This window comes from Balaenoptera ricei, chromosome 20 (genome assembly GCF_028023285.1).
Source record: "Balaenoptera ricei isolate mBalRic1 chromosome 20, mBalRic1.hap2, whole genome shotgun sequence".
NCBI lineage: Eukaryota > Metazoa > Chordata > Mammalia > Artiodactyla > Balaenopteridae > Balaenoptera > Balaenoptera ricei.
The window spans coordinates 20,212,886-20,227,007 of NC_082658.1; the positions used below are offsets into that span (position 1 = coordinate 20,212,886).

At 42.4% G+C, this 14,122-nt stretch overlaps 1 protein-coding gene across 1 annotated transcript; it reads right to left on the reverse strand.

The window, feature by feature from the left end:
* Window positions 1-3,011: 3,011 nt before the first annotated feature.
* On the reverse strand, window positions 3,012-7,453 carry LOC132356119 (keratin, type I cuticular Ha3-I-like). Its single transcript, XM_059908890.1, is given in 7 exon segments — window positions 3,012-3,129; window positions 3,342-3,562; window positions 3,733-3,862; window positions 3,957-4,114; window positions 5,328-5,484; window positions 5,979-6,049; window positions 7,082-7,453. Coding segments are annotated over 7 exon segments (1,215 nt in total). The 5' UTR covers window positions 7,442-7,453.
* Window positions 7,454-14,122: the final 6,669 nt, after the last annotated feature.

Genomic DNA, 14,122 nt, shown 5'->3' on the forward strand with positions numbered 1-14,122 from the left:
CCTCATTATTTCTGCTAGGCACACTATCATGTCCTTTATGTGTATTTACTAATTTAATCTTCTTCAGCATCCTATGAAAAAATGCTATTATTGTCCTCGTATTATAGGTGAGGAAACTGGGGAGCATAGTGTTTATGTTATTTGCCAAGGTCGCACAGCTATTAAAGAGCAGAACCCGGATCCAACCCACAGACTCTAGCTCCAGAATCACATTCTTTAACAGAAGAATATGGTGGCCACTGGATCAATAGTCCCGTCAACAAATACATCAGTACGACAGGATGTGTTGAGGAATAAACATTTGCCTCCACATAGCACTTTGCAGATGGTCTGCACTTACTCCCAGAATTTGCACTTTCTCAATCGCATCTCAGAACCCTGTGAGGAGGCATGAAACTCTGAGAAGGGGAAGGACCTGCCCAAGGGTTAGAGCTGGTAAAGAACAGAGTCAGATGTGAGTACAGCATAGACTAGGAACCATTTTGTTCTTCTCTTTTTCACAAAGGATGGGAGGAACCTGAGGCCAGGAGGGTCACCTGAGTTGCAGCCCCTCCCTCTGGAGGGTGGTGCTAAGCCTGTAAGAAGTCCGAGCCACTACTTGTCTCTCAGACTCCATCGGGGAGCCTGGGGTCTCCACCGCGCTCTTCCTGGGGGCAGGACATTTGCTCGCGACCCGAAGCCAATGTAGCAAGAGAAGGGAATTAAAGGGGAAGAGTGAGGCATAGGGTGGGCAGGGCAGAGGCTCTCTGTGAATCCATCTGGGCCTCCAGTGGGCTGACCTGTAGGAACTTGCTCTGTCCTGACAGCCCAGGACAACCCTGGGAGAGGGAACCACAGCTTGCATTAAGTGGTTCCAGCACACACTTTCACACAGTGTAGATATCTTGGGTAAATTTATATGTTCAAAAAATTGTATGTGTGTAAATCTCATGCTATTCCCTCGCTGTGAAAAGGAAGAATTCTTTTGATCAAAACAAACAGTTTTCTGCCATAATTTTATCAGGTTGAAATGACATACCCCAGTCCATCAGCAGGGGGTACAGGGCACACTAATCCACTGGGTTTCACAATATTTCATATTATACCCCTATCAGAAAAGCTTTGAGTGCACACACCAAATATGCTTACTTATTTTTATGCATATTATATGTGTATATACTACAACTATAAAATATTATGCATATTATAAAATATACATTATATACTACTAATAAAAATTTTTCAAGGAATAAGTAATCTGTGATAAAGCTTTTAAAATTATATTTGTCTTTAGTATTAAATTTGCCCTTATTACTAACCCAAACTGGGGTCCGCTCACCTAACCCACAGCAAAGCCAATCTACTGACACAGGCTTGTGGTGAAGGAAAGTACAGCATTCATTGCAGGGCACCAAGCTAGAAGAACAGGCAGCTAGTGCTCAAAAGACCTGAACTCCCCAATGGCTTTCAGTGATGGGTTTTTAAAGGCAAGTTTAGGAGTGTGGGTTACAGGGTGCCTGATCAGCTCATGCACACTTCTCTAACTGGTTGATGGTGAGGTAACAGGGTGATGTTTCAGGAATCTCAGTCATCAAACTTCTGGTTCCAACTGGTCTGGGATCTATGTGCTGGTGATCAGCATGCAGTTAACTTCTTCCACCTGGTGGGGGTTTTAGTATCTGCAGAACAACTCAAAGATATGGCTCAGGATTTTATCTATAACCCTTGAGGAGGAACTAAAGATCCTTGACTTTATGGCTAAACTATTATTTTGTCTTGCTTGACTGCTTTCCTTTATGTCTGCAATTTCTCATTTCTCTGATTAAGTTTTCTCTCTGGAACTTGGGGAAGCCCTAGGAGACTAAAGCTTTTCTACAAAAAAGAGGTAGGGAATTTGGGAGAGGGGTTCCTGTCCCCAGGAAGGCTGCACAGGGTCTTGCTCAGTTTCACCCTCTTGAAATATCATGATTAAATGATATGAAGAAAATATCAATATTAAAAACATTTTGGTAAGAGGAATGTGACTGAAAATGAGTCTTTTTTAACATTTTGGTTTGAGGATTTGTAATACTTTGAGTTGAAGGTCTGGGTTTGAGCACATTTTTGCATATTTTAATAATTATTATGAGAATTTTTAGGCACAAAAATAGTCATTACATGATTTTGATGGCTATGGAAAAAAACTCTCCAATATGCTAAGATGGAAATGGAGGAAGATAACTGTTGGCTGAGCTATTTTCCCCAGTTCTTTCTAGGTTACAATGTTTTCATGTTGCCAAGAGGCACAGCCTTTCTCTCGATTCACTTCCTCCTGATGTTGTTGTCCCCTTTCTGTGATTCTCTCACATACCCCCTCTGAGGAGCTCAACAGAAAATGTTTGCAGATACTCTCGTGTGGATTTGTCATTCCTTTCCTACCATCTTCCTCCCAAACATGAAACCTATGTCAATTAGATGAGTGTTGGCTGATATCTTTGAGGGTAGTCACAGACCATCTATAGTCGTGATGACCCCTTCATCTGACGGAAAGAACACTGATTTTTTAAATTTATACAAGACACCCAATTTTGAAATGAATGAATGAAAAGGACAATTACCATTCCTGTGCCAGAAGAAGAGTTTATTAAGAGGTTAACAAAGGATCTTTATTGCATCTCCAAAACCAAAAGAATGATGGGGAATATTTCTTCCAATTATGTTCAGTTTCATAGCTTGCCTAATCAGCTCTATCACACTTAATGTAATTATTTAAAATCACATTTAGGTAAGTATTTGTTAGAGCATAAGACGTTATGCAAATGTGTCATTGAGATAAAAGATATTACTTGATCTTGTTGTAGATTTCTCTGTGTGACTCAGAAGACAGACTGAGCCAGTAGATGGACTTTGCAGCTTCTTGTGCTCAAGGATCAAGCCAGGAAATTCAGTGGAGCTGGTACTGGTTGAAGCATGGTCCCTGCTGGGGACATTTGGATGAAGTAGAGCTGAGATGTGACTTTGGAGCCATTGTCGTCCTGCTGGCACTGGGGCCTCTAGTGCACAAAGGTGTTGCAAGGCCCTCACTGAGCGTGTGGGACACAAGGATTGGAAACGCAGGGCCCGATGGGCTTTTAACATGCATTGGTTGTGGCACATGGGTTGCAGGGGAGCCTGGAGACAGAAAATCATTAGAGCAGGTTATGGTAAAGGGAGCTGAAGAGATAGGAAGATACAAAACACACTTTGTGCAAGAATATTGTACTTCCTCTGACTGCCTCCAACCGAAAGCTTGTAAGTATAAATTAATTTCCAACAAGAAGATCTTTCATCCTCATAGCAACCTCATGAGGCGCCAAGGGGAATATCACTAGCCTCCTACTCACTTGCAGTCCTTGCTCTCCAGCAGCCCCCGGTACGTGTTGATCTCACCCTCCAGCCGGGCCCGGACATCCAGCAGCACCCGGTACTCCTGGTTCTGCCGCTCCAGGTCCCTCCTGATCTCCGCCAGCTGGGCCTCCACTTTGCTGATCAGGCACTGCACCTGGGCCAGCTGAGAGCTGTAGCGGGCCTCTATCTCCGTCAGGGTGTTCTCCAGAGAGTCTCTCTGTCGTGGGGAAGGGAAGGAAGGTCACAGAGCTGCTCCTGAAAGGGCTTCTCCGCAGGATCCAAAGAAGTCACAAGCTCCAAGAGTTAAGGAGAGGAGGGTCCAAAGGCCAGCCCGGTGCCTCTGACTCCTGACCTGCCCTTCTCACCAGGAGTCTGAACGATACCCACTAGGTTGTGCTGGGCCTGCAGCTCCACCTCCAGGGCATGGACCGTGCGTCTCAGCTCAGTGATCTCCAGCTGGTAGGACTGCAGCTGCTCCGAGCTGGACACCACCTGCCTGTTCGGTTCCTTGGTCTGAAACACCAAAGGGGAGAAGGCAGGATCAGACCGTGTCTGAAGGGCCCTGAGGGGCCGAGGGGCCTGAGCGACGACGTGCCGAGATGCCCATCTGCCTGGTGAACCATTCCTCCACGTCCCTGCGGTTGCTCTCCACCAGGGCCTCGTACTGACACCTGGTCTCGTTGAGCATGCGGTTCAGGTCTTCGGTGGGGACGGCGTCCACCTCCACATTGAGGCGGTCTCCAAGCTGGCTCCGCAGGGAGTTGGCTTCCTGATGGAGGAAGGGGACAATTCAAAGTATCACAAAGGATCCTAATGCTCTCCTCTAAGAGAATGCAATTCAACTTGTGCTTATTCTTAAGCTTTCAAAATTTCTATTCTCTCTGATCCTCTCATTAACTGGGTTCTGTATTCAATGACTAACCTGTACATTCCACTTTACAGAGTGCTTTCAAGTCCATGACCTCCTTCCACCTTTGTACTCAGTATACCACTCCTCACTTAAAGAGGTACAGGGGTTTGGACTCAGAGCCGAGATGCAATAGACCATGATTTAAACTCTGGAGCCCAAACACCCAATCCAGTGTTCTTGTTAGTATACCATATAGACTATGGTTTGATTCTTAGCCATGCATAATAAAAAGGATAGAGTGCAGCTAAAGAGGAAACAAAGAATGTTTACTTCAAAATCTGCCATCCTGGGATAGAATAGACTTAACTGGTGATTTGTTGATTTCACTAGTTTAGCTATTGATAAAGGAAGTAACTATCAGCTAATCTCTTCACACACCCACCATAGCTTAGTGCTTGGGCTTAGGTGGATGTCAGACAGATTTGAATTGGGTTTCTTGTCTACCACTTACTAGAAAGCTTCTAGAAGCTTCTAGAAGCCTCAAGTGCTTCATCGGTAAGATGAAGTTCTAAAGCACTTAGCACAGTGTTTGGCACACAATAAGCACTCAATTAATATTAACTATCACCATTTACATTGTTCTGGGATTAAGGTTTGCACAAAATATCTGTCTTCTTTACCGTGCAACTAATCTAGCAATGATGTGAGCACTTTACAGCGTTTCCTCTGGGCAACACTGAATAGCAGAAAGAGCTCCGGACCAGAAAGGGGAGAGTTGGGTTGTGTTTCCAGCTCAGCCCTCCCTGCAGGGTGGTCCTGCTGGTGTCTCCTGTTACTAAGTGGAGAATTGGAATAAAAGATCTCTGCAGCCCCGTGTGCTCCAACCTGGGAGAGGAAGCGGCTGTGGGCACTGCCTTGCTGTTGACCTTTCCTCATTACTGGGCTTGCCAGCTTCCTTCACCCTCATTCCTGCCACCGGCAGAAAAACCCTCGCCTCCTATCACAGATTACTCACTCTCTCCAAATCCCTTTTTGTTTGGAGAGCAGATTCCTTGGCTAGTTGAGCCTCTCCCACACCCCTTGACAGCTGGAAACAGGCCTTGGCGAGTTTGATCCTGTTGGGGAACTTCACCTGCTCATGGTTCTACTTGAGGCAGATCAGCTCCTCCTTCAGGGACTCCACCTGGGCCTCCAGGTCAGACTTGCACAGGGTCAGCTCGTCCAGGATCCTGCCCAGGCTGTTCAGGTCTGCCTCCACCAGCTGCCTCAAGGACATCTCTGTCTCATACCTGTGATACAGGAGCATCAGAGGCAGGCCTGGTTTGGTTTGTCAGACAACTGGGAGTTGGGGCTTGTGGTTTTTACAGCCATCTCGTTCATCTAGGTTTTCAACACGCTACCGAAGCTCCTGGAGGAAAAGGCACTGGTAATTATTTTTTAATAAATGAAGAGCCAGTGGATTTAATGGGATAAAAGCCCATAAACCGTGAGATTTCCAGAATTAAAACACTTCCTCCATTCTCCTGATTGGACTCTGTGCATAGTGGAGCATCAGGGGAACATGACTTCTACACTGGATGGGATTCGGAGATGTCCTCTGGAAAGGAAAAGCAGGCAAAGAGTCTGACTCTGGAGAAGGGTTCTCTGAGCTCTGGTTAGCAATGGCTCTGTCGATCTTAGGGAAATCATCTAGGGAAAACTTTGTCAATGTTTGTTGGTACAGAGGACAGGCTAAGGGGAAGGAGAGGAAAGAGGGAAGACAACAGCCCCCTTACCCATTCAATTGGTCCTGAAGTCATCTGAGGCCAGCTTGGTGTTGTCAATCTGCACCACCAGCCTGGCATTGTCAGACTGCTGCACAGGATCTAGAAGACCCAAAACATTCTAGAATAAGCGTGATTATTTTTAGCCAACAGCAATCCCTACTAATTCACTTACTTGGAAGGAACAGAATGAGAAATCACAGTGGATCTTATATAAGATTATTAAATGCTGTCCATGTGCAATAGTTGCTCAATAAATATTTAAGAAATCAAATTGGGGGAAAAAAAGAACACTGACATATGCAAGAAAAGTGTCAATAGATACACAATTTTTCCTTTTCTTTCCTAATAAGCAATACTGAGAAGCTGATAATAATAATAACTAACATTTCTCTTTAAAAACCTACTGTATGTCTGGCATGGTAGCAGGAGCTGAAGATACAAAAATGAGTAAGCACTAGATCCTGCCCACAAAAAACTTCCAATTCAGTGGAGAAGATAAATATGTCAACTAGCAATTGGAGGGGGCAGAGTCATGGATGGAGTCACGCCCTCCTATCCATCCTGGATGGGTTGGTCCTATGTTCTTCTAGGTAGTTTCCACTCTTTCTGATTTCAGCCAACTCTTCTATGCCCTCAGTGGACACTGTGCACCATGAGAAGCCCAGAGGCCTCTAGGTCAAGACAATGAAGTTAAGATAATTAGGCACCCAGAAGAGGACAGCAACAAGAGGTCAGAGCAGTCAAAAGCCCAGATAAGAGAGAGAGAAATTGGTCCAATTGTTACAAAAATTTCACTTTCTCAGCTTCCTTCTTGGGCTCAGTCTCTTCTCTCACCTCAGGATAATAATTCCAGAGTCTTGGCAAATGCACGGAAGCATTCGGAGGCAGCTTTTAATTACAGTTTATTTATGCAAAGTGCTGCTACCTCCACACAGACTAACATTATGCAAATACTCAGATCTAACAGTCCTGGAACTAGAATAAGACGGGCCCTCAAGAAAACAGAATGGAAAAGCAAGACTTCAACCCATGCGTTTCAATCACACCGAGAGCTTATATTGTTTCTTAATCATATCTTGAATTCCCTCCCTACAACTTCCTGCTGGAGGCAGTGGGGTGCCCACCCCCTCACCTTCTGCTGGAGCTCCTCGATGGTCCGGAAGTAGGACTGGTAATCTGGGCAGATGTACGGGATCTGAGACTCGTACCACTCCCGGATGCAGCACTCCAGCTCCGCGTTCTCCCGCTCCAGCTGGCGCACCTTCTCCAGGTAGCTGGCCAGCCGGCTGTTCAGGAACTGCATGGTCTCCTTCTCGTTGTCGTTGAAGGAGCCCTCGCAGGACCAGCTGCTGTTGCCCACGTTGGCGGGGATGTTGCAGGCCCCGGGCAGGGTGGAGCCGTGGCAGTTGGGGGGCACACAGGGCCGGGAGAAGCAGCTGGAGCAACAGCTCAGGTTGGGCAGGGAGCAGCTGTAAGGCATGGTGATGGAGGGAGTGAGGTGACCGGCTGAAGACAGAGTCCAAGTTGTCCAAGCCACAGAGCTGTGGGTCTCCTTCCTCTTGGGAGTATTTATAGCCCCTCTGCAGAGGGTGTAGGTGTGGAAGACAGCCCTTTTTTCTTACTCATTTGGTTGTCAAAAGCCTTTCCCCTTGGCTTGTTACGTTTCCTCAGAAGAGTCCCTCATCTCATAAAAGACTTTACTTGGGCTTCTTGCTAAGTCAGAACTCCTCTCCCGTGCTGTGCATCCGTGAAGTAAGAGCTTCATGGTGTGGTTTCAAAGAGCTGGACTCGTGAAAGCCCTGGCCTTCATTAGTGGGGTGTCCAGGAACGCTATGGCTTCTTTGCTTCCTGGCTTGACAGCCCTGACTCTTCTTGCTGAGATGGAAAAGTATAAACCTTGCCCATGTATCATTCCCTAGGTCAAATTCCAAATTCATGGTTCTCAGAAAGAGGAATAGATCCCTTCTAGGATCATTAAAATAGCCTGGTTCCCAGTGGCCCTGTTACCTGATATGACAGGCATCATCCATATCCATAATAATGTCAATCAACAAAATAGCAGATAGTCACCAGGATCATAGTTTGTACAGGGCACTGTGAGGAATATGGAAGGTAGGATCAGGGCTATGGTCAAAAGGAGCTCACACTTGTTGAGCACCTGTACAAGCCCAAGTTGCTACTAGACATTCTTCACAAACATGATCTTATTCACATCTCACCACGACCTTTCGAGGTACATGATAATATTCCCATTTTACAGATAGGCAAACAGAGGCATAGAGAGTAGGGGTTAATGTGTTGTGAATCCAGGATTTCAACACAGATCTCTGTTCTTTCCATCATACCATGCTGCTTAAATTAATGAACTAACTCCTTCCCTAACTTCTTCCGACAAGTCATCTCTCCCTCCTCTCTTAGCTTTCATTTCACTTTGAGCATAACACTGCATGACTTATATGCATATCTCTCTGTGTATTTGAGTTCCCAGAAGCAAAGACATGGTCTAGTTCATCTTTGAATCCTCAGCTCTAGGCACATGGTACACAGTAGGGACTCAATGGACATTTGTTGAGTGGATGAAGGAATGAGCATTGTATAATAATATGAGGCAAGAGATGATAAGTGAGAAGTTGAAAAAATGGGGAGAGAGAGCACAGCCAGAACTGGAAGTTCACAGGGATAGATTTGTGAAGGGATGGGAAGGTTTCTAAGAAGCAGAGAGGAGAAAAGCAGATACTGCAGGTGGAAGAATCATGTGCAAACAGAACGGTGTGGGAAAGCCCAAGGCATGGTCGAGTATGACTAGGTAACTGGGAGGGGAGAGGAGTGAAGGGAAGTGGTGGAAAACAGAGCTGGTTGGGGAGGTTGTGACCACATGGCAGAGGTCTTCAGTGACAAAGCTAAGGAGCTTAGACTTCCCTGGAGGGCAACGTTTTAGCAAACATTTATCTGTTTTAGCAAAATGAAGATAAGGCTGGAAGCAGAGGAGCAGCAAAGTTATTATAATAGTCTGGGTCAGCAGTAATAAAGAATTGAGTTTAGGTGTCTATAGGGGAAGTGTAAAAGAAGAAATTGGTGTAAGAACCATATTCAAAGAAACATTTTTTTAAAATCAGCAATCTGAGAGAGGGTCAAGAATGAAACGAAAATTTGGCAAGCATAAGAATTTAGGAGAAAAACTTTACCATTCACAGAAACACAGAGAGCAAGAGAAAGCACTGTTTTGCACACCAAGGATGAGTTAGCTCACTTCCTTTAACAAAAATATTTACTGAGTCCTTCCTATATGCCAGACACAGAGCTAGGCACTGGGGATGCAATAGTGAGCAAGAGAGGCAAACCTACAACCTAGTGGAGAATGCATACCAGCCAAGTGGATGATACATCTGTCATGGGGGAAGCCCCAGCTGCTGTAAGAATGTGCAGCCGGAGATCTAACCAGACTTAGCAGAGGTCAAGGAAGGCTTTCTTGAGGAATTGATGATGTTGCTGAAAGCTGAAACTAAGTAAAGAGGAAGGAGATTGTTCTGGGTAGAGTTGGGACAAACATGAAGGCCAGAAGTGAGAGAGCACATTGCATTTGACCATATTTCCTATTTTTCACAAACAGCTTAAACAGAAAATGATATTTTTGTGGCTCACTGGGGAAAAGTGACTGGGCTGCCTTGGCCAGCTATTCTGAGGACTCAGAGCATCAGTACCATGACTCCTTCTAGCCCATTCACCTCAATAAGTTGGGAAGTTCTGCATTAGAGGAATTGGAAAAAGCTTAGTAAGGATGGTATGAGCCAGGGAGTAACAGATGATCGTAGAGGAGAAGCAGACATCCTCAGCCAGCACCAGCATCCCTCCAAAGTGGTTCTTGCCCAGGGCCCAGCCCCACACATCAGACTGCCTGCAACTATTGCAGCTGGGTCTTACAGCCAGCTGCTCTGGTGACAAGCCCCCACACTAGTGTGCCTACAGCAATAGTGACCCAGCCACAGACACACACAGATTACACAGCCCTGGAACACCTGCCTCTGGTAACCAAGTGGGACCCCACTACTGGGCCCCACAAAACACCTTCTACACAAAGCCACTCCTTCAAGACAGGGAGACATAGATGGTCTACCTCATGTGTAGAAACAAACACAGAGAGTTAAGTAAAATGAGGAGATAAAGGAATATGTTCCAAGTGAAAGAAAGGAATATGTCCCTTAGAAAAATAAATAAATGAAATGGCGATAATCAATCTTCCAGATAAGGAGTTCAAAGTAATGGCCATAAAGACATTCAGCAAACTCAGAAGAATGGAGGAACACAGTGATAACATCAACAAAGGGATCAAAAATATGAAAAAGAACCAATCAGAGCTGGAGAATACAATAACAGAAATGAAAAATACACTAGAGGGAACCCTAACCCTGTCAGTCCAGTTGTTAAGACTCCATGTTTCCACTGCAGGGGACAAGGGTTTAATCTCTGGTCAGGGAACTAAGATCCCACATGCCATGCAGTGCAACCAAAAAAAATAAAAAGAAAGAAAGAAAAGAAAAAGAAAAAAACCAATAAGGAAATATTGGCATTAAATGATACATAAGATCAGATAGACTTAATAGATGTATACAGGACTTTCCACCCCAAAACAGCAGATTCATATTCTTTTCAAGTGCACATGGAGCATTTTCCAGGATAGATTACATGCTAGGCAACAAAACCAGTCTCAATACATTTAAGGAGATTGAAATCATATCAAGCACCTTTTCTGACCATAATGATATGAGACTACAAATCAACTACAAGAGCAACACTGGAAAAAAACACAAATACATGGAGTCTAAACAACATGCTACTAAACAACCAACGTGTTATTGAAGAAAGAAAAGAAGAAATCAAAAAGTACCTTGAGAAAAATGAAAATGGAAACACAACAATCCAAAATCTATGGGACACAGAAAATGCAGTTCTAAGCGGGAAGTGTATAGCAATACAGACCTACCGCAGGCAACAGGAAAAATCTCAAATAAACAACCTAACTTTATACCTAAAGTAACTAGAAAAAGAACAAAGTCCAGAGGTAGTAGAAGGAAGAAAATAATAAAGATCAGAGTGAAAATAAGTGAAATAGAGGCTAAAGAAACAATAGAAAATATCAGTGAAACTAAAAGCTGGTTCTTTGAAAAGATAAACAAATTCTATAAACCTTTAACCAAACACATCAAGAAAAAGGAGAGGGCCCAAAAAAATCAGAAATGAGAGAGGAGAAGTTACAACCAACACCAAACACCAAATTATCATAAGAGTTTACAATGAAAAATTATATACCAACAAATTGGACAACCTAGAAGAAATGGATAAATTCCTACAAATGTAAAATCTCCTAAGACTGAATCAGGAAGAAAAAGAAAATCTGAAGAGACCAATTACTAGTCATGAAATCAAATCAGAAAAAAAAAAAAAAAAACACCCAACAAACAAAAGTCCAAGACCAAATGTCTTCACAGGTCAATTCTACCAAGCATTTAAAGAAACTTAGTACCTGCTTCTGAAACTATTTCAAAATATTGAAGAGGAGGGAATGCTTCTAAACTCATTCTACTAGGCCAGAATTACCCTGATACCAAAACCAGACAAAGGCACTACAAAAAAATTAATCACAGGCCAATAACCTTGATGATCATAGATGCATAAATCCTCAACAAAAATCCTCAACAAAATATTAGCAGACCTAATTTAACAATACATTAAAAGGACCATGCACCATAATTAAGTGGGATTTAAGTGGGATTGATTTCCACAAATCAATCAATGTGTTACACCACATTAACAAAAGGAAGAATAAAAATCATATATCATCTCCATAGATGCAGAAATAACTTTTGACAAAATTCAACATCTATTTATGATACGAACTCTCAACAAAGTGGGCATAGAGGGAAAATATCTCAACATAATAAAGTCCATATATGACAAACCCACAGTTAACCTCATGCTCAATGGTGAAAAGCTGAAAACATTTCCTCTAAGATCAGAAACAAGACAAGGATGCCTACTGCTGCCACTTTTATTCAACATATTATTGGAAGTCTTAGTCACAGCAATCAGACAAGACAAAAAGAAAAGAAAACAAATCCAAATTGGAAAGAAAGAAAGAAAACTGTCATGGTTTGCATATGACATGATACTATATATAGAAAACCCTATAGATGCCACCAAAAAAAAATTTAGAATAAATGAATTGAGTAAAGTTGCAGAATACAAAATTAATACACGGAGATCAGCTCGGCACTTTGTGACCGCCTGGAGGGGTGGGATGGGGAGGGTGGGAGGGAGGGAGATGCAAGAGGGAGGAGATATGGGCACATATGTGTATGTATAGCTGATTCACTTTGTTATAAAGCAGAAGCTAACACACCACTGTAAAACAATTATACTCCAATAAAGATGTTAAAAAAAAAATCTATAATGTTTCTATACACTAATAATGATCTATCGGAAAGAGAAATTAAGAAAACAATCCCATTTACAGTTACATCAAAAAGAATAAAATATGTAGGAATAAATCTAATCAAAGTGGTGAAAGACCTGTACTCTGAAAACCATAAGACATTGATGAAAGAAACTGAAGATGACACAAATAAATGGAAAGATATACTGTGTTCATGGACTGGAAGAATTAATATTATTAAAATGTCCATACTGAAAGTGAGGGGATGGAAAAAGATATTCCATGGGAATGAAAATCAAAAGAAAGCTGGAGTAGCAATTCTCATATCAGACAAAACAGACTTCACTCTTCACTCTTCACTTTGACTTCACTCAAAATAGACAAATCAACAGAATTAAAAAAGAAAAAGAAGTAATAACTGACACTGCAGAAATACAAAGGATCATGAGAGATTACTACAAGCGACTCTATGCCAATAAAATGGACAACCTGAAAGAAATGGACAAATTCTTAGAAAAGCACAACCTTCCAAGACTGAACCAGGAAGAAATAGAAAATATAAACAGAACAATCACAAACACTGAAATTGAAACTGTGATTAAAAATCTTCCAAAAAACAAAAGCCCAGAACCAGATGGATTCACAGGCAAATTCTATCAAACATTTAGAGAAGAGCTAACACCTATCCTTCTCAAACTCTTCCAAAATATAGCAGAGGGAGGAACACTCCCAAACTCATTCTACAAGGCCACCATCACCCTGATACCAAAACCAGACAAAGATGTCAGAAAAAAGGAAACTACAGGCCAGTATCACTGATGAACATAAATGCAAAATTCCTCAACAAAATACTAGCAAACAGAATCCAACAGCACATTAAAAGGATCATACAGCATGATCAAGTGGGGTTTATCGCAGGACTGCAAGGATTCATCAATATACTCAAATCAATCAATATGATAAACCATATTAACAAATTGAAGGATAAAAACCATATGATAATCTCAATAAATGCAGAAAAAGCTTTGGACAAAATTAAACACCCATTTATGATAAAAACTCTCCAGAAAGTAGGCATAGAGGGAACTTACCTCAACATAATAAAGGCCATATATGACAAACCCACAGCCAACATCGTTCTCAATGGTGAAAAACTGAAACCATTTCCTCTAAGATCAGGAAAAGAAAAGGTTGTCCACTCTCGCCACTATTATTCAACATAGTTTTGGAAGTGTTAGCCACAGCAATCAGAGAAGAAAAAGAAATAAAAGGAATCCAAATCAGAAAAGAAGAAGTAAATCTGTCACTCTTTGCAGATGACATGATACTATACATAAAGAATCCTAAAGATGCTACCAGAAAACTACTAGAGCTAATCAATCAATTTGGTAGAGTAGCAGGATACAAAATTAAAGAGGGCTGGGATAGGGAGGCTGGGAGGGAGACACAAGAGGGAGGAGATATGGGGATATATATATATGTATAGCTGATTCACTTTGTTATAAAGCAGAAAATAACAACCATTGTAAAGCAATTATACTCCAATAAAGATGTTAAAGAAACACAATAAAACAAAAAAAACACTTCTATATGACTGCGACTCATAATTGACTGGAAAACCAAGTCCTAAAGCGATTTGCCAAAAGTTAGCCGGAATCTGTGTGTAGAAGACAACTTTGAAGCATGTCATTGTATCATTCTGCTCCAAGTTTTTAAATTATTCTCCATACT